The sequence below is a fragment of the Protopterus annectens genome, chromosome 10.part0, assembly GCF_019279795.1.
Source record: "Protopterus annectens isolate FY-2018-M chromosome 10.part0, PAN1.0, whole genome shotgun sequence".
NCBI lineage: Eukaryota > Metazoa > Chordata > Ceratodontiformes > Protopteridae > Protopterus > Protopterus annectens.
The window spans coordinates 1449615616-1449636434 of record NC_056744.1 but is presented as its reverse complement, the minus strand read 5'-3'; the positions used below and the strand labels follow the sequence as shown (position 1 = coordinate 1449636434).

General features: G+C 42.2%; 1 protein-coding gene across 6 annotated transcripts in view; it reads left to right on the top strand.

Annotated features, from left to right (window-relative positions):
• The window catches only part of OSBPL9 (oxysterol binding protein like 9), a 2070592-nt gene that overhangs the window by 1623790 nt on the left and 425983 nt on the right, over nt 1-20819 (top strand). For all 6 annotated transcript variants that reach the window (XM_044086075.1, XM_044086074.1, XM_044086077.1 and 3 more), the window contains one exon: nt 8905-9023. In XM_044086075.1, the coding sequence (XP_043942010.1) occupies nt 8905-9023 (119 nt within the window). The remainder of the gene's footprint in view (nt 1-8904; nt 9024-20819) is intronic.

Genomic DNA, 20819 nt, shown 5'->3' with positions numbered 1-20819 from the left:
GGGGTGGAGGTGTTACGCAAGTGGTGGCTTGGATTGCAAGAATCTGATTGGCTGCCACCACTTGCTTTATCAACCACCTTTTAATAGGATTTGCAACTAAAAGTTTAATGTGACCTTAATGTAAAAACATGCTGAAATATAACTATATAAGGTAAATTACAAGTTTAGTTATGATTTCAGTGTGTTTTACATTAAGCTCAACTACAAATTTGCATTACAGTTTCTTGCACTTGTGGAAGGGACTCAGGAGTAACAGCTTGCAGTTCCTATCATCTCATAGTGCTCTTGGATGTGAGCATAGAGGCACTATGAGATGGAGGTCAGGGTTAAAGATGCAAATTATTTTGTTTGGTATATTGAATATGGATTTTATTTTCCTGAGGGAGGCAACAGCTCTGAATTCTCCCCACTGCTGATTGTGACATGAACTCACTGTTTTAAGAGACCATCATTTATGGTGTGATACACAGTTTTGTGATATTAAGGGCCATGGCTTAAAAAAACTGAGTTCTCCTTTTCTCAGCCGGTAGTGTGCAGCTTGCTGTTATACTGTAGTCAAAATCTGTAATTGCAGGCAAGTTGTCTTGGGGACTGTGAATTGATCAAATGCCCAAGACCCCACCATTTCCAGTAGTTATGATTACTGAAGAAAATCAGAAATTAAGTAAGTCTCCTGCTGGTATGGTTGTTCTTCACAGAGCTATAGTCTTTTTGATATGGGGTGTGCAACAATTGTATATGCCTCATCCTTGACTCTTTTTTCAGCTAATTGGAAACCCTTTACATGTTAACTGACTTGGTTTCTCTTGGTTGTATAATCTCTTGTAAATGCTCTTCTCTGTTTTCTAAGAAAAACTGCTACCTCTTTTTTGTTTCTAGACTATATCTGAGTGACAAACATTACACGGAGGATAAACGGAACTGTCCTTGTATAGTGTTATATGAGCCATCAGAAAACAGCACAGTCCCTGGTAGGCATTTCTTACAGGACTTTGGTCAGGTGTGCCCAGCTAAAGCTGGCAGTAGTACTGAAAGCATTACCTGCTATGGCAATGGGTCTCAATGATGTACAGTTATGAGTATTTCATGTTGCTTTTTCCTGAGAAAGTCTTATTACTGAAAGACTTGTTACTCTGAGACAGAATTTTTTCTTTTTCTCTATCCTTACCTCTATGTTTCATACCAACTCCAGTATAGCCTACTTTTTCCAGTTGTTATGCTTAATAGATAACTATGTTCAGTTATTCAAGACTTAAATTCCTGTGTCATAATACCCTTGTTGAAATGTATTTTGCACTGTGTATCTAAAGTATTCCTATCATTGTACAAAACCTTGGATCTTTCATAGTATTCTCCCTTTGAGAGATTTCTAATCTTTTATATAGTGATTAATGTTGCAAATCCTTCAACCTCTGTATTCTTATTATGTACAGGGCCGGTGCTAGCATTTTGGGGGCCCCCAGCAAATGTCAAGTTGGGGGCCCCCTGGACACTTCCAGTCTAAGTATCACCCTGTTACTGCCACCCCTCATCCATCCTTTTAGCTCTTGCTGCAGACTTTTAGGAGTAGTATACACAGGCTGATATGTAACTGCAATGCCTATGTACGCACTATATTGGCTCATCTCACAAAGGGGCATTCAGTTACTGGCATTTAGATGCAACAATGATACATTACAACAATGCTATGTACTGGGCTGAACTTAGGTGAAATGGCACCCTAGACACTGCCTACTGTTTCAGCCCCTCCAAAAAAAAACACACACACATCCTGTATGCTCCCCTCTGTTTCTCCCAGTCTTGGGTTCCCCACACCATGCATATTATATTTTTATTCTGTTTATCACATTTTACCTTTATATTCAGCTTTTTCAAGAAGCCATAACTTTATATATGCTCTTAAGTATTTTTTATTTTTTTTTTTCATTTTACCCAACCTTTTCATCCAATAATGGCCTGAACAAAAATTATGATTGAAGAAAGAAATTCAGTGTTACTGTTCAGCTTTGGTTTTCCCTTGCATCCTTTCAACAAACCTTTACTGACCAACAGCACATTAATAACCATTTAGGAAATAACTCAAGCTGGGACCCCCAGAAGCCATAGGGGTTATAGATGCTCTAGAATGTATTTTAGAGCATTTCCCAACCTTTTAATCCAACAGTGGCCTAAACAAAAATCATGTAAGAAAAATAATTTTAGTCTTATTTTTTTCTTTCAATGAAGACATAAGCTGTGCCCAAGGCTTAATATTCAAAGCTGACAAAATAGTAGCTCACAATAAACTAACAAGCCAGTTGTTATGAGGATATACAGATCCTGTCTGGGAATACTGCCTGCCTCCTTAATCCCCCTAAAAAATAGTCACTGCCTGTGCATCTTTCTGGTATTAGACGGAGCAGAGACTCAAATGGTCACAGTCATGTACTTCAAATGACTGCTCACATACATATATGTATAGCATGCTGCCTGACTCCTCAACCCAACACCCAAAAGGAGCTTATATACATACTTGATGTCTGATTGTGAGAAAAGTGAAAAAAAATGATTGCAGTAATGGAGTCTACTTTGTTGCTCAGACAGTACACTGCCCCAACAGGAGCTAAAGTAGCTTTCTTTGTACTTCTCTGAGATCTGTGAGAAATGTAAACGAAACAATGACCACACAATCCCCATCCCTCTATACACACGCATCTGTGCAGGGCTGGTTTTAGAATGGGTGCAGTTGACAGCAGAGACCATTATCAGTTTTATCGTAACAGGGTCATATCACAACTCTATTCAGGTTAAAGTCGTAATCAGAAAATTAAGGCATTTTTTCTCCTCATTTTTCCCCAATCAGAAACAGCTTTTGTGGGGCCCCTATGCCGTCAAGGATGAAGAAGGGAGCCCCCTCTCTATCCATTTATACAGTCTGGGAAGGGGGATTACCAGATTCCTAGAAGATCTAAGTGTTTGAATGTCTTGTGATATATGCTGTGCCTTACTTTTGAAATATAATTACTTGTAAGCTGCAGTTTTTACTGATGTGTTTTACCCATGTGTGTGTCCTGGCATTATTGGATGTGTGCACTGATAAAAATCAGTGAACCCTGACAACCCAATCCAACAACTTGGTCTTTCTCTACTTAACTGACTATTAGCAAGCCAGTCATTCTATTGATCTGTTGGGTTATGTCATAATGTACAGTTATGCCTGCTGAGTTCAACCTTTTTGTATACTGTAGCATTTTCCTATTGTGCTAAACATTTGTGAAATGATTTCTTTATATTCTTTTCTCGCTCTGTTAACCTTTAACATGTGCCAGTATATTCTTACTGTGTTATACCTTCTGATATGATGTTTCTACATCCTTTTTGCTCTCTTTGAGTATTATTGTACTATTATTAATACTTTTGTGGAGTTTTTCTCCATGGGCCTCCGCTGAAAATGGACATCTATCCAGTCGGACTTTCCCGGTCAACAAATGTAAAATAATAAATAAAAAATAATTTTTTACACACACACACATACACACACATGCATGCATAAGTCAAAGCAATACTAGATTTATACTTACTTCAACAAATAACAATATATTGTGCAACACTGGTATTGCCATATCAGATCAGTGACTGCTATTTAGCATTTGTCAAGCAGAGGTAAGTCACTTTTATTTACCTCATTGAGGACTGCGTGAATACCTGTCACTGACCCTGATTTCACAGATATTCCCTGATTTTGCCTCATAATTTTGCTGTCCTTTGTTAAAAAGTTTTATTTGCTAGTATGTAACTCATTCAAAATTACAGACAGTCAATAAATCCAGACATCATAGCTGCATACTTCTTATTGTCCAAAAAATGCCTGCTGATGCAAAATGTGTTATTCTAGTAACTTTTTAAGTGAATTACAATAATGTTTAAAATGTGTTCCTCATTTTGAGCCTTCATTCTGCTATTAGTTTGGCACTGAAAAGAATTATTTAACAAAGATGTTGAGAGTTATAGTATCGGATGTTTTGCCAGTATTTATTAAACTCCATGAAAGAGAAACCATCCCTAAAGATCAGAAGCATTAGCTCTTCTTAAAATCCATGGTGGGCACTACGATCAGTCACTCTGAGCTGCTGATCTCTCTAGTGCTTACCTTGCTCATGTTCATTATCAGCTTTCTCCTAAAAGCGTCATATCACAGCCCTGTTCAGGTAAAGCTAATCAAAAATACATTTTTTCCTCATTTTTTTCCATATCCAACAACAGCTTTTGTGGGGCCCCTGCACAGTCAAGGATGATTAAGTGGCCTCTGAAACCACTGGTACTGCAGGTACCTAAAGCTGGCTATGTTGTTAGTTTTAATGGCAGATGTCCACCAGCAGGGTTTAACTAAGCCAGGGGCATTATGTCAGTGGTAAAATATTTAATGGAATTGTGAAGCCTGTCACTTGACAAAACACTGTTACTATAACTAAATATCTTTGAGTTTTGAAGGAGCTATAAATAAGAGTTATTATTACCTTGTACTATGAACTGTCTGATAGTTTCTAATACTTTTCAGCCTTATTTCTATGTCATATCTGCTTGTTGATGCATGTTTTACTGGTGCTTTTTTCCCCGGGCCTCCGCTGAAAATGGATATGCTGTCTAGTCAGACTTCCCCGGTCAACAAATGTAAAATAAAATAAATAAAATAAATTGCCCATATGGTTTGTTAAGCATATAGGAGTACTGTACTAGCTTTTGTTGGTTTAACAGGCATGTTACAAAATATCAAAATAAGATAACTTGCTGTGGTTGGGGGCCCCCCAGGATCAGGGGGCCCCCAGCGACCGCAGGGTTTGCTGGTGCCTAAAACCGGCTGTGATTATGTATTATTAATTTTATTGTATTGGACCTCTGCTGAAAATTGATTATTTTCCCAGTTGGACTTTCAGATCAAATGGTGGAAATTGAAAAAGGATGATTGTGAGGTGGAGTTCAGGGAAGAGTTAAGACGGGCACTGGGTGGCAGTGAAGAGTTGCTGAATAACTGAGTAACTAGAGCAGAGCTGGTAAGGGAGACAGCTAGAAAGCTGCTTGGTGTGACATGTGGACAGAGGAAGGAAAACAAGGAGACCTGGTGGTGGAACAAGGGAGTACAGGAGAGTATTCAGAGAAGGAGGCTGGTGAAGAAGTGGGATTGTCAGAGAGATGAAGAGAGAGTAGACAAGACTACAAGGAGATGAGGCATATGGTGAAAAGAGATGTGGTGAAGGCTAAGAATAAAGAGTATAGAGAGTTGTATGAGAGGCTGGGCACTAAGGAGTGAGAAATGGACCTGTTCCAATTGGCTAGACAGAGGGATCAAGCTGGAAAGATGCACAGCAGGTTAGGGTGTTAAAGGATAACTAGAGAAGCATACTCACAAGTGAGGAGAGTGTGTTGAGCAGATGGAAAGAGTACTTTGAGCGGCTGATGAATGAAGAGAATGCGAGAGAGAAGGTTGGATGATGTGGGGATAGTGAATCAGGAAGTGCAATGAATTAGCAAGGAGGAAGTAAGGACAGTTACGAAGAGGATGAAGAATGGAAAAGCTGTTAGTCCAGATGACATACCTGTGGAAGCATGGAGGTGTTTAGGAGAGATGGTAGTGGAGTTTTTAACCAGATTGTTTAATGAAATCTTGGTAAGTGAGAGGATGCCTGAAGAGTGGAGAAGAAGTGTTTTGGTTCTGATTTTTTAAGAATAAGGGTGATGTGCAGAGCTACAGTAATGACAGAAGGATACAATTGATCAGCCAAATCATGAATTATGGGAAAGAGTAGTGGAAGCTAGGTTTCAGGAGTGACAGAGAAATCGGTAAGAGTGGTATAGAATATGCATGAGGACAGTGCGACAGTGATGAGGTCTGCAGTAGGAGTAAAGGATGCTTTCAAGGTGGAGTTTGGAGTACATCAAGGATCAGCTCGGAGCCCTTTCTTATTTGCAGTGGTGATGGACAGGTTGACAGAAGTCTCTGTGGACTATGATGTTTGCAGATGACATTGTGATCTGTAGTGAGAGTAGAGAACAGGTTGAACAGAGCCTGGAGAGGTGGAGATATGCCCTAGAGAGGAGAGGAAAAGGTCAGCAGGGCTAAGACAGAATATATGTGTGTGAATAAGAGGTAGGATAGAGGAATGGTGAGGATGCAAGGAGTAGAGTTTGTGAAGGTGGAGGAGTTTAACTGCTTGGGATCAATAGTTCAGAGTAATGATGAGTGTGGAAGACAGGTGAAGAAGAGAGTACAGGCTGGGTGGAGTGGGTGGAGAAGCGCGTCAGGAGTGATTTGTGACAGAGGGGTACCAGTCAGATTGAAAGGGAAGGTCTACAAGAGGGTAGTGAGACCAGCTGTGTTATATGGGTTGTAGACTGGCATTGACAAAAAGGAGTCAGAGATGGAGGTGACAGTTAAAGATGTTAAGATTTGCACTGGGTCTGACAAGGATGGACAGGATTAAGAATCAGTTTGGAGACAAAACCAGAGAGGTGAGATTGCATTGGTTTGGACATGTGCTGAGGAGGAATGCTGGATATATTGGGAGAAGGGTGTTAAGGATGGAGCTGCCAGGTAAGAGGAAAAGAGGAAGGTCTAAGGTAAGGTTTAAGGATGTGGTGAGAGAGGACATGCAGGTGGTTGGTATGACACAGCAAGTTGCAGAGGACAGGAAGAAATGGAAACAGATGATCCACTGTGGCGACCCCTAACGGGAATAGTCAAAAGAAGAAGATGACTTCCATGTAAAATAAATGCAAAGAAATACAATGCATCATTGTTCTTTTGCGTTGCAAATTTATATGAAAAGACAAAAAAAATAGGAACAGTATAAGGCAAGTGATCACAGGGACCATAAGAAGCCTAGCCATATATAAATGTTAAGTAGACACACTTAGAAGTTCTCAGCACCCTTTATGAGCACTTAGTAGTGTTCTACTCCCAAATCAGGCAATGCTGTACTTCATAACCTTGGTGTAAATTTAAATGTACCCACCCAATCCTCAAGACTAGCTTTAAAAGCAGAGATTAATATTTGCTTTTCCCATGGTAGTAACTTATTTCCATAGGCTGGGAATATGTTGAACCTTCATCTTCAGCAGGTCTTATTTACATCTTGGTATAAATTTAGGCCCTAGTGTATGAGCTTTTGTAGAGCCACTGGTTTTGAGTAGAAGTAGAAGGTCAGATAGAACTGGCTCTCTCATAGATCAAAAGGCAAGACACAAGTCACCTTGGAGCATCAGTAAGCTATTATGTATAACAGTTGTGCTAGTAAAGTCATATAAGCAGTCCACCAACTTAATTTATGTATTTATTAATCTGGGCAGTGTATTAATTCAAATGTATCTTTTTCTGCCTTAGCCTGGTACTGTCTGGTTAACTGACTTGGTCAGAGACCCACAGTTAAGCAAATGGAGGCTGACTGAATCAAACAGTGCACTACAGTAACAGCTCTTTAACAACTCATAACTTTAATCCTCTGTGTCAACTACCATAAAACTGATAGGTACTTAATTTGTCATGTACAGAACTTCAGTTATGTGCTTAACTTTAAAGTTGTTAGCATCTGTGAACACTAAACATATCTTATGATTTCCTAGCTTAAAAATCAGGAACAAAACAAACAAAAAAAAAATAGTGGGGAGAAAGGCCTAAAACCAGAAACATATGTTAAGTATTACTCTTGAGTACTAAGCTGCTTACGCATACCAGGTTTTACATTACCATGCATTTTCTGAAGGGTATGAAGACTGAAACATGAACATCAGTCATTATTTAGTGACTGAAATCATCAGTGACTGGCCAGCAAAACACAACTTTCTATGAGTAACAGTCCAAATGTTAGAGGCAAAATCAAAGAAAGTTAAGTATGTCACTATTATTACATATTTCTGTTTGCTGTCTGTCTCCACATATTTATTTTGACATTGTTTGTAGTTCGTTCTCCTCAGCCAAGTGATTTACAGATCAATGAGCACAAGAAGCTATGTGCAGATCATAAAACTGACACTATAACACTATATTTGTCTGTGATACATTGCAGTGGAGATGTTAACCATTGATTGACACTTGTTAAATACGTTTTCTTAAGGTTTTAAATAATTAACAAGCAGTAGAAGACAGAAAAATAAGCTTGTCACTGTCCATGCAGAAGGCTGTGCTCTGTAGACTATCCCGCAGGGTAAGCTGAAGCCTTGCGTGTTGATAGAGCAATGTGTCATTCACACTTACACTAAAACTTGTGTACAACTGGAGAAAGTGAGTTTTACATTTATTAAAAGCAAACACACAGAATTTTCATATTTCTGTAAATATTTTAAAAACAGATGCCTTGAAAAGAAGTCCTTGTAAAGTCTGAATAAAAGTGCTGCTGAATACTGTATATTTAGCTGGTTTACTTAACTAAGGTATTGAAAGTTCTTCTTGAAAATGCACACGTTTGACACGATTTTACAGTTTGCACACACAGTATATTTTATATTATTTTTTCAATATAATATTGATGGAAATATTTTGAATTTGTCTAATGTTACCATGATAATGGTAAGTTTTTGCAAAGACAAATTGCGATTTTGCTTTTGATGATGTTTACTGTTCAGTAGATATTTAATTATTTGAGGTACACTTTGAGTTTTTCAGAAAAGGCTCTGGATGCTTAGGATCATTATGGCAGTGAAAAAGGATGGTGCAAGATGAATGAGTTCAGACAGTTCTTTTTATTGTTTTCTTAATATTTGTAAGACTTGGTTGCCATTATGAAAAGAAAGTATGCTTTTATACTTATGTTGTGTAGTCCAGGAAGTGATGGTACTATAATCTGTGAATGAGGCCTTAGCAAATCCTTTTAAGGAACTTGCTCATCACCAGTTAATGTGCTTAATCCATGCCGTTTAACACATTCTTTTCAGATCAGTTTGACACCAATGATGATCGAGATGACGATCCTGAAGGAGAATCTGTGGAGGAGCACAAAAGCGTCATTATGCATCTTCTGTCACAGGTTCGACTAGGAATGGATTTGACAAAAGTAAGGTTTACCATTCATACATTTTGCTAATTACACTGATATGTTGTACTGTATGCTGACTGAAAATATTACAGAGCCCTCCAAATGCATCAAATGGAGGAGAATGATTTGGTTAAGGGGAAAAAATCAAGAGACCAGGTTTCAGGAAAATAGACAACAGAAGACTGCTTTTAGTCTTCCTAACACTGAATGGAGCAGCTCATCAGTAAATGTGAGAAGGGAAAATTGAACAGACTGATGAATAGACCAGGATGGTTTGTCACAGATCTTGGAAAAGGGAACCAGTAGAGGGAAGATGCTGGATAAAAGTGTTCAATACAAAAGGGTTAGATGTTGCCGAGGTAAGGATCTCTCTAGCAAACAGTGACCATGCAACTTTATGGTTTTGATGAAAGGTTGGAGAATAGGTGATGCACAAGATTTATAAGACTCCTTTTAAGTGATTAATGTGGAAAGGAATGGAGGTGTCTTTGAAAAAAGGGAGAAGAGACAAAAGGGAAAAAAGGATGCATGTAAACAGAGAGGTTGGTTCAGCAATGTGGAGAAAAGAAAGGGCCTACAAAATAAGGGGAAAAAAGGGAACCATTGTATAAATAAATACATACAAGGAGACTCTGAGGAAGGTAGCCACTGAAGGAAACGAGCTTGCTAGGGGGAGTAAGAATGGTGCAATGATGATGTCCAGGTACCACAAGGAAGGGGAGAGTGCCAGAGTTAAAGAATGATAATTAGAGCTAGAAGGAATGCAAAAGGAGGCAGAAATTTGAATAAATGTTGATGCAGCATTTTTTGAAGAAAATGAAGGTGGGGGATAGCATAAAACAGGAATGTAACGACAGTTACAAGTGTACCAATGGGAAATAAATTGTGCGGAAAATACAGAAAGAGAGAGAGATTCTGGTAGTAAGTGAATACAAGGCTCAGGATCCCTATATATTACTGCCAAGGATTTTAAAATGGCAGGCCAGGTTTCTGATTGATCCATTTAACTGTCTTGTCATTAAATATGTGAAAAATGCATAGACCCCAAAGACTAGGAGACTATATTACTGGTACTTCGGGTGAGTCAGTGACATTTCAGGGAAATGCAGGTCAGTCATTCTAACTTTTTTTTTTTTTTTACCTGGAAGTGTTAGTAAGATGACCTTAATAGCTAGGCTACCTAATGTCATTGAAATCATTAACCATCAAAATGTTAGATGGCATGGAATTGTACTCCAGGAATCCGGTTATATTCACCCGATTTATCTCTATGGCTTCCTGATAAAGGAGGTGAATAGAAATTGCGTAAATGATGTACCCCTCTTGGACTTCAGTAATAACACATCTGAATTTGTCCCACACTGCAGTCTTTTGATAAAGTTAAGGACAGTAGGGATAGGTATTTGTGAAAAGTTAAGCATGTTGTGCAAAACTGGTTGGCAAGTAAGACACTGCAGTTGTATTGGCAAAAATCTTAAAATAAAAGAAAACCAAAAGTGGATACTAGTGGTAATTTCTGGGTCATGCATTATTTATTTTATGCATGTCAGAGATAACTGAGAGCACTGTGAACTTTTATGGCCAATGCCAAAACTAGTGAGAAATATAAAACTTTGAGGAAGCTGATTTCATGGGCTGACAAGTGGCAGCTGACATTTAACCCAGAAAAGGCATGTTGCAGCTTGGAAATTACATGTTTCAGATAGAAAACTTACTGTGGATGGGGATCAAAACTCAGTTAGCAGAACAGAAAAAGGAACCAAGAGTAACTTTCACAACAGGACTGACTTAACAAGAATATTATGAGTAGCTGTAGCCTCTAAAATTTCTGTTTGGAATGGTAGAGAAATTGACTGCAGAGATGGGTAAAACAGTCCTCGCCTTCTACAAAATAATGGCCATTTCTCAGCTGCAGTACTTTTTCCAGTTCTGGAGGCTTCACGTAGAAGAGGGCACAGACTAATGGAAAGGGCTGAGAGAAGACTTACAAGATTGATTAAAAGATTCTTAAGAGCAACATAGGTGAAAAGACTAGGTCAGCTGTCATTGGGCTCACTTGAGACAATTTTAATTTGTGGACATACAGAGAAAACTGTGAAGGCATAAATCTAAGAAAGAAGAAGGGGCAGGGAGAAGAGGGCATGATTCCTAGCTAAAGGAGTCAAGCTTTAGGCTGGATGCGAAGAAATATTACTTCATAGAAGTTATGATGAACAGGTTGTCTAAGCTCACAGAGTGAGTTGTACTAAATAAATCAACAGAATCATTCATATCAGCAATAGTATGATAGCTGCAATAGTCCAGACTGACAATAGAGTCTTCTACTGCTAGCAAAATTGTTTGTATTTACCCATGTTTGATTATAGGTGTGTAAATCAGAATCATGTTGTATGAATGGTTAATCCCTTTTTGAGGGTGATTAGTCTGTATTTAGTGATTAAGCAATTTCTTTGAAGATTAGAGCACTGGACAAAGTACAGAAGCTGGAAGAAAGTTTCCTTCTTGAGGTCTGTATGGCAGAAGTTAAAAATTTATTAAAAACCTTTATTAAAGTAGTGAAATTCAGCCTAAAATGAGTGAAAAGTGTCATCCCTTGAACAGTGTTTTGGGCGAGAGGGAGTGTTTAACAGTTGGAGAGGAATGAGGGAGATTTGCTAGTATGCGAGTTGGGAAAGCACTGTCATGAAGTTCTGTTCCTTTGCCAAAAGAGCCCGAGTGAGTGTTGAGATTTAGGGGCACAAATAACTTAGGTTCATAGGTTCATACTAGGCTATCTGCCCTAGGGCATTTATAAGCCTAGCCAGAGTGTGTTTGGCTTTCGCCAACCATTTTAAATTAATTTTGCTATGCCCTTTTTCGAGATTAGTATACTGTGCCTCTGTCTAACAGTGACACAGAAGTGATACCCGGGGTAAACCTACTATCTCCCATCCACCCATCAAGATTCCTCTTGAAGAGAGTCAGTGAGGGACTCTGCCTAACCTGGACTGGGAGTTTATTCCAGAGTGAAGGGAGCCTCTGGGTTATGAATCTGTCCCTCCAGCATGTCCTATTTATTTCAGTGCTGAGGTTCAAGTCTCTCGAGCGCGTAGCTCGATGGGATTTGGATTTTCGGAGGTGCAGCATGTCCATTAATTCCGGGTTGGACATGGCTTCATACGTCATGCACACATCGCCTCTGAGCAGGCAGTTTGTCACTGAGTAGAGCTGGAGTTTCTTTAACTGGGCAGCATATGGCATCTGTTTGAGCCCTTTGATCCTCTTAGTGAGGTACTTTTGGGGTCTTTCCAGTTGCTGCAGGTGTCTGGTAAGGTACATCCCAAAAGGGGCATTGTACTCAATTATGGGCCTGATGAGGGATGAGTAAAGAGGCACGATGACCTCCCCTGATCTAGATGTGAATCCCTTCATGATTAGGTGGGCTATATAAAATGTTTTTCTAACCACTTTGACCATGTGGTTGTCAAATGAGAGATTGCTATCAACTTGGGTCCCTAATTACTTCTTCCATACTTAATGGATTACCACCTATGTGGTAATTTGTGGGCACTTTGTTTTTGCCAAAGGGGATGACTATACACTTTTTGGCATTTAGCTTGAGGCCATGGCTCTGGCACCAGTTGTCTGTTTCTATGAGGCCCTTTTGTAGGATGCTTGTGTCGGTTGGAGAGTCTTTTATGGAGCCCAGTTTGCAGTCATCTGCGAACTTAGTCAGCCACAGTCCTTCCGTGTTAGCCTGTACCTCCGAGAAATATATACCGAACAAGAGAGGTCCCAGGACTGAGCCTTGTGGGACGCCACTTATAACTGGTTTGGTGTCTGACATGGCTCCAGCAATTCTAACCATGTGGGTTCTGTCCTTGAGCCAGTTTGCAACCCATCTAGTGACATAGGGGTTTATATTTAAGCTGGTGAGCTTATCTATAATGCCCGAGTGGGGTATTGTATCGAAGGCTTTTACAAGGTCCAGGTAGGCTGTGTGGACCACCTTCCCCTCCTCAATGGCCTTGGTGACTGTTTCAAAGAAATCAACCAGGTTTAAGAGGCAGGATCTGCCCTTAGCAAAGCCGAACTGGGTAGGATCCAGTGTCTGTAGGTCCCCAATATCTTTATTTATGAGGTCCATGATGATCCTTTCCATAGCTTTGCAGACCAAGCTAGTCAATCTTATGGGGCGATAGTTTCCAGGATCCGTTGAGGCACCATCTTTGTGGAGAGGGACCACTGTTGCTGTACGCCACTCTTTGGGTACATATCCTGTAGTAAGGCTGAGATTGAACAGTAGTTTTATGTTTGGGTTTAGTTCTTCTTGGAGTTCATGTAGGACACAGCCCGGGACACCATCTGGTCCCATTGATGCTGTGTTTTTTGCTTTGGAGAGGGCGGCTCTTACCTGTGCATCTGAGTTGTCAGGGGGGCAGCACTCTGCTGGGATAGATATTTGTCCTTTTGGTGGGGAAGGGGGGGGAGAAGTTTGCGCTGAACTTGTCAGCTAGGATGTTGGCAATGTCTGTGGGTTCGGTGTATTTTTTGTCATTTTGGACTAATTCTGAGCATATCTGGGAATTCCCACCCAGGTTCCTAACACAACTAAAGAAAGCCTTGTGATTATCCTTAGTGTCCTGTGCAATTTTTCTCTCGAAGCTGGCCTTAGACGATTTTATGAGTGCCCGTAGTTTTTTGCTAATACTGATCAGAGATGCCTTCCCTTATTGGGATTTTGCTCTATCATGTAGTAGCCTTCCTCCTTCTATTGTATAGTTTGTTTATGGCTGGGGTCCACCAGACAGGACGCCTAACTTTGGAGGATTGGGTCTTGGTTTTATTTGGGATTACATGATCCATGCATTCCTGAAGGTGTTCATAGAATGCGTTTATAAAGGATTCTGCGGTCTGGGCCGTATTTTCCACAGGCCCGGGGGCTTTGAAGGATTCCACCTCAGTTTTGAGGAGTGTGAAATTTGCTTTAGAGAAGTTTTTCACTGTGGTTTTCTGGGCAGGGGCTGGTGTTGGGATGTGAATATCTAGTGAGATTAGTTTATGGTCTGATCTTACCAGTGAGGGATACACTTCTGGTCTGGAGCATAGAGTCCCCATGTTGGTGATGATCAGGTCCAGTATGTTTTCCCCTCTTGTAGGAGTGGCACCAAGTTGTTCCATAGCATTTGAGTTTATACATTCTAGGAACCTTTGGGCTAGGGTGTTGGAGCTAGAGTAATGCTCCCAGTCTATGTTAGGTTAGTTGAAGTCGCCCAATATAATGGTGTTTGGAGAGACCTTCATATTTTCCAGTGTTCTCAGGAAGGCCGAGTGGGGTTCCTGGGTTTGGGAGGGTGGTCTGTAGCAGGCTATAAACTGGAAGGCAGTTTTACCCACTGTTAGTTGCACATGGATAGTCTGTGATGCTTCGTGCTGTGCCACCAACCTGGAGGTGTGGGTATCTTTGACGAATATTGATACTCCCCCTCCTTTTGTGGTTCGGTCCAAGTTTTGGGGCTGAAAAACATGGTATGAGGTATAACCTGGTAGTGCTGGGGTGCTCTCGGGAGCCTTGAACCAGGTTTCTGTTACTGCACAGATATCGATTTTCTCCATGCTAAGGAGAGTTTTGAGTGCGTGCATCTTGAGCTTTAGACTTCTAGCGTTGAGTAGCATTACTCTTAGTTTCTTATCCCATGTGATACCTATGGAGGTGGGTTTGTCTTTTGAGCCTTGCCTAAAAAAGGCACTATGGGGGTGGCAAGAGCCTTTGCCAATATCCGAAAGCCCAGGGGTGACAGGTGCAAGCCGTCCCTAGCGAAGCATCATGGCTTGTCGCGCATATCATCCCAGGCAGATAGGCATTGGATCCCCTTTGAATGACACCAATACTTAAGCCAATTGTTGAAATTGATCATCTTGTCTTCATATTGTGGCATCATTCTTGGTGAGGGTAAGATGCTATTCAAGGTCAGGGTCATACCCGCCTGGGCTACATGCTCAAAGAGCTCCTCTATGTCTCTTTTCATGTAGTCCAGGGAGGTACGTCTCAGGTCATTCACACCAGCATGGACAATGACTGAGTCATATTTGTACTTGCCTTGGAGTGACCTGAGTGCTTGTGTTATGTGGCGGATCCTAGCGCCCGACAGGCAGCTCGCCGTTACCTTCTCCTTGTTCAGCCTGGTGAGCGGGACATCAGTGTGCCTGACGACAGAGTCACCTATTACAAGTGTATCAGGTGTGTTGTTTAGCCTTAAGGGCTGTGACTGTTCGGCACACTGGCTTTGTGAGCTATGTGTTGCACGTGTTTTGTTTTGGGGTAGCGGTTGCTTGGGTGTCTGCTTTGGAGGTCTCTGCTGCTTAGGCAGATTTTTATTTAGTGCCTCCGAGTATGTTTTTGTGTGTTTATGTGTTTGGTTTGCTGTCGTGGTAGGTCTATGTGAGACTGGCATTGCAGTGAGTGTGGATGTTCTTCAAGAATGCAACTGCAGTCATAACATGTGGGATCAGACACAGCTGCAGAAGACACCTCAGATTTCTTGCAGGGCCAGAGCATTATCAATTCTCAGCATTGCCATTTGGCTTATCTACTGCGCCCAGAGTATTCACAAAATGCCTGGCTTCAGTAATTGCTCATTGCAGGCTCCAGGGGATACAAATTTACCCCTACCTGGACGACTGCCTCATACAAGCGGACGACAAATTGATATTGACAAAAAACTTGGACTATGTCATACGATTACTTCAAGCTCTGGGATACACAGTCAACTTCCAAAAGTCAAGACTGCAGCCATCCCAGCAAATAATCTTCTTAGGGGCAAAATTAGACACAGCCTCTCAAATGGCTTACCTGACAGAAGACAAGCAAGAGAAGCTAACTCATTACTTCAAAGGTTTAGCAAAACTTACCCAGATGACTGCAAGGAGATTCCTACAGGCCCTGGGTTACATGGCATCCTGCATTCTCCTGGTTCCATTAGCAAGACTACACATGAGAAAGCTTCAACGGTACCTAAAAAGCATTTGGTCTCAGCACAGCAACAACTTGGAGACAACCATACCGCTCATTCCATGCCTACAAAAGGAATTCCTATGGTGGGCCTCGGTGAGCCAGGCAAACACAGGTATGTCATTCAAAAAACCACAGATAACACACACAATGACCACAGATGCCTCAGACCTTGGATGGGGGGCGCACATGGAAGGCAGGTGTATACAAGGACAGTGGTCTCCAAAGGAAACACATCTGCATATCAACCAAAAGGAAATGCTGGCAGTAATGCATGCCATCGAGGCCTTTCAACACCAACTTCAGCAAGGCCATTTACTGATACGGACAGACAAAACCACTGTGATGTGGTATATAAACAAGCAAGGGGGCACCCACTCTTACCCCCTTTGCAGACTGACAATGCATCTTTGGGAAAAATCACTGAGCCTAAACATCCAGTTACAATCCCAGTTTGTTCCAGGCAAAGACAATGTGTTGGCGGACAGCCTAAGCAGGAATTTCACAGATCCACACGAATGGAGGTTACATCCGAAGATCTTCACACAACTCACTTCGACATGGGGCAGGCCAGAAGTAGACCTATTTGCCTCTCATCTCAACCATCATCTACAAAAATTCTGCACAAGGACATACCATCCACAAGCTTGGAAAATAGATGCTCTCTCATTCAACTGGAACTTCCTAACAATCTATGCATTCCCACCTCTGCCACTGATGACCTCAGTATTACTAAAGATCAAAGCAGAGAGACCCAAGGGAATCATAATAGCTCCGGAATGGCCAAGACAACACTGGTATCCACTACTGCGGAGCATATGTCACACCAGGAAGTGGGCCCTTCCCCAATGGCCTCTACTTTTGACTCAACACAATTTCAAAACACTGCATCCAAACCTTCAGACACTGCAGCTAACAGCCTGGGAGATCCCATAAATAACCTCAACCTGTCTCTCTCCAAGGAAGTTCAGCGGATACTAACAGAGGCTCGAAGACCATCCACGAGAAAGGTTTACTTAGCAAAATGGAAGAGATTCAGCATTTGGAATACCAGCAAGGGACATGATGCATCATTGTTGAACATCCCACTCGTCTTGGATTATTTGGCAGATATGCTAAAGAACGGCCTCTCATATTCTTCCATAAAGATACATGCATCAGCTATTTCAGCTAGATATAACACTGATCCTCCTGTCTTTTCACACCCTTTGCTAAGGCAATTCCTCAGGGGAATCAAGAACATTAAGCCACCAATAAAGGCCCCAGTGCCAGCCTGGGACCTCAATTTTGTTCTAGAAAAACTGACTCTACCTCCATTTGAGCCAGCAGCTTCAGTTGACTTGCAATTTCTCTCATGGAAGACAGCTTTCCTGTTGGCAATTACCTCAGCAAGAAGGGTTTGAACTACAGGCCCTAATGGCAATACCACCGTTCATAATTTTTCACAGAGACAGGGTTTCATTAAGAACCAACCCTACTTTTATGCCAAAGGTGGTATCTAGGGTTTCTTTAAATCAAGCTATTCATCTGCCCGCTTTCTTCCCCAATCCTGAGAATAAGGGGGAAAGACTGTTACATACCTTGGACATTCACAGGCAACTTCGATACTACCTGGACAGAACCAAGGCCAGTAGGAAGTCTGAACAACTTTTTGTAGCTTACGCCCCTGCAGTCCAAGGAAAAGCAATTTCAAAACAGACTATTTCAAAATGGATTGGACATTGCATCAGATTCTGTTATTCCTTTCATGGAAAGACTGTTCCAGCCAATGTCAGACCACATTCCACCAGAGCTACAGCCACCTCTACAGCATTCTTAAGAGGGGTGCCTACTAAGGACATTCTAGAAGCTGCTACATGGAGCTCCGTGCATAAATTTTCCAAACACTACAATCTCCCTTTATACTCCAGATCCAGAGCAGGCTTTGCTTCGGCAGTCCTGCAGGGTTTGATTGCCACTCCATCTTTCTCCTAGAGCATTCCTCCTCCCCCAGCTAAGCTATGGTATTCTACCCACATGTTATGACTGCAGTTGCATTCTTGAAGGACATAGTACAGTTTTGTACCTACCATAAATGTAGATGTCCGATAGATATGCAACTGCAGTCGGATTTTCCCTCCCTCCATTCCCCTCTATGCCTAGGGTCCACTCCTATCCCTGTTTCTCTTAGCTGGGGATATCTGTTATGGTGTATTTGTTTTATTGCTCATTTATTTGTCTGGAATCCTGTTTTTGTCTTCCAATTTGATTACAGCCTTCCTTGGAGGGCACCTGGCATCTGGGGCAAGAAACACTGAAGAAAATGGCGTCGGCTGATGCTTATGTACTCCAGCCGCTCTGACGTCGGAGAGAAATGCGACATCAGCCGACGTCGGACCCAGACTTTGGAATCCGGCCGACCGAGGGCTGCCTGAGAATTGATAATGCTCTGGCCCTGCAAGAAATCTGAGGTGTCTTCTGCAGCTGTGTCTGATCCCACATGTTATGACTGCAGTTGCATATCTATCGGACATCTACATTTATGGTAGGTACAAAACTGTACTTTTCCTTCTCCTCCTGACTGGTTATGCCAGTACTGAGTTGAGAGAGCTTAGCCTCCAGTTTGGCTATATGGTTGCATCTCTCACATGTGTTGGAATTTGTTGTGAGGAGGAGAGGGTTGTCTGTGTACATGAGGCAGTTGTAACATTGCCTCAAGATTCCCTTTATACTCCAGATCCAGAGCAGGCTTTGCTTCGGCAGTCCTGCAGGGTTTGATTGCCACTCCATCTTTCTCCTAGAGCATTCCTCCTCCCCCAGCTAAGCTATGGTATTCTACCCACATGTTATGACTGCAGTTGCATTCTTGAAGGACATAGTACAGTTTTGTACCTACCATAAATGTAGATGTCCGATAGATATGCAACTGCAGTCGGATTTTCCCTCCCTCCATACCCCTCTATGCCTAGGGTCCACTCCTATCCCTATTTCTCTTAGCTGGGGATATCTGTTATGGTGTATTTGTTTTATTGCTCATTTATTTGTCTGGAATCCTGTTTTTGTCTTCCAATTTGATTACAGCCTTCCTTGGAGGGCACCTGGCATCTGGGGCAAGAAACACTGAAGAAAATGGCGTCGGCTGATGCTTATGTACTCCAGCCACTCTGACGTCGGAGAGAAATGCGACATCAGCCGACGTCGGACCCAGACTTTGGAATCCGGCTGACCGAGGGCTGCCTGAGAATTGATAATGCTCTGGCCCTGCAAGAAATCTGAGGTGTCTTCTGCAGCTGTGTCTGATCCCTCATGTTATGACTGCAGTTGCATATCTATCGGACATCTACATTTATGGTAGGTACAAAACTGTACATGTTATGTGATCCTATCTCGCCTACATTCTGAATGATGGGTTCGGAGCCGATCCCTCGGCTCCGACTCGGCACGCTTATGCCAAAGAGCGAAGTCTCTTACTGGCTGAGCTTACCATATCCCAGGATGCACCACTACCAGTCTCCCAGATCTCGTTTGCCGCTAACAAGTGAAGACGTGGTCTCGAGCTGGCTGAGTTAAGTAGTGATTATTTCACTAGTTTTCTGTCAGGATTTTCTTCATTCTCTACAAAAAGCTGTTTTAACAGCTATTCTTGTGTTTTGAGTGTGTTTGACAAAATTCACTTGGTGAATTTTTGTGTTGTGAGTGTGGACTAGGAGTACCTCTTGTCTGGAAAGGCCTTTTCCGGTCTTTTTATTTGTAGGTGACTTCGGTTCTGTTTCAAATCATTTATATTTCTCTTCTTTAAAGAGAGAGAAATTATTACATTTTCAGAGTTTACAGAGTTTACAGAGTTTGTGCTGTGTTTGACTAACTCAGAGTATTGCGAGTGATAACTGTAAGCCTATTCTTGGTGTGTCACCAGTGTTCTTTACAGTTACTTTCTGAAAATTTCTATAATGTCTCAGAACCCTAGGCCTTCGGGCTTCAAGAAATGTGTAAAATGTAGCTTCAAAATGTCCATCACGGACGATCACTCGCTATGTGTGTATTGCTTAGGGGCAAAGCATTTACAGGAATCATGTAGTGTATGTCACGCTTTTTCCTCAAGGGTCCTCCAGGAGAGGAAAAATAAATTAATTCTTAAGGGATTAATTAAACCTTCTTTCGAAGAAGCTTTGGCATCCTCTCCTTCTCCGGCCAAAAAGGAAGGCCGGCTCCGACCAGTCCGTCGGATCCGATCGCTAAGAAACAAAGGCAGGCCTCTCCTTCGGCTCCAAGGACTTGGAGCCGAGGTCGAACGGTCTGCCTCGATGCCACCAGTATCGACTCCTCTGGCTTCGAGCCGATAGCTGGGGCATCGAGGCGGGTCATCTTCGCCGGCTCCACTGCTCTCGGAGCCGACAAAGGTTGCCCGGTCAGACACTTCCTCCTCGGCGAAGTCCACCTCGGCACCGATGGAATCTGGTGTGTATTCCCTCGGCGCCGATACTCATCGAGTCGCCTCGAGCCGGTCCCCTAGCCCTTTGGGGCCGTTGGAGAGGCCGTCTCGACCCGTTCTGTTTCCTCTCGGTCTTCGAGGATGTCAGATTCTGATATAGACAGGGTGCTCCAAAGACTGTTCCAGTCCCCAGTCTTCCAAAAATTTGTTTGGTTCCGACCCAGTTGGCTTCGGAGCCGATGACCTTGGCCCACCCATTGCCATTCTCCTCCGACTGCTTCGGCTCCGTCGGAGCAGGTGCTGTTGGAGCCGATGGAGATCTCAGGGTCGGCTCCGACCCTTACTCCAACCCGGCCTTCGGGTCCGAGTTTGGTACGGATGTCTTCGGCTGGACCCGGGGTGATGTTCGGGA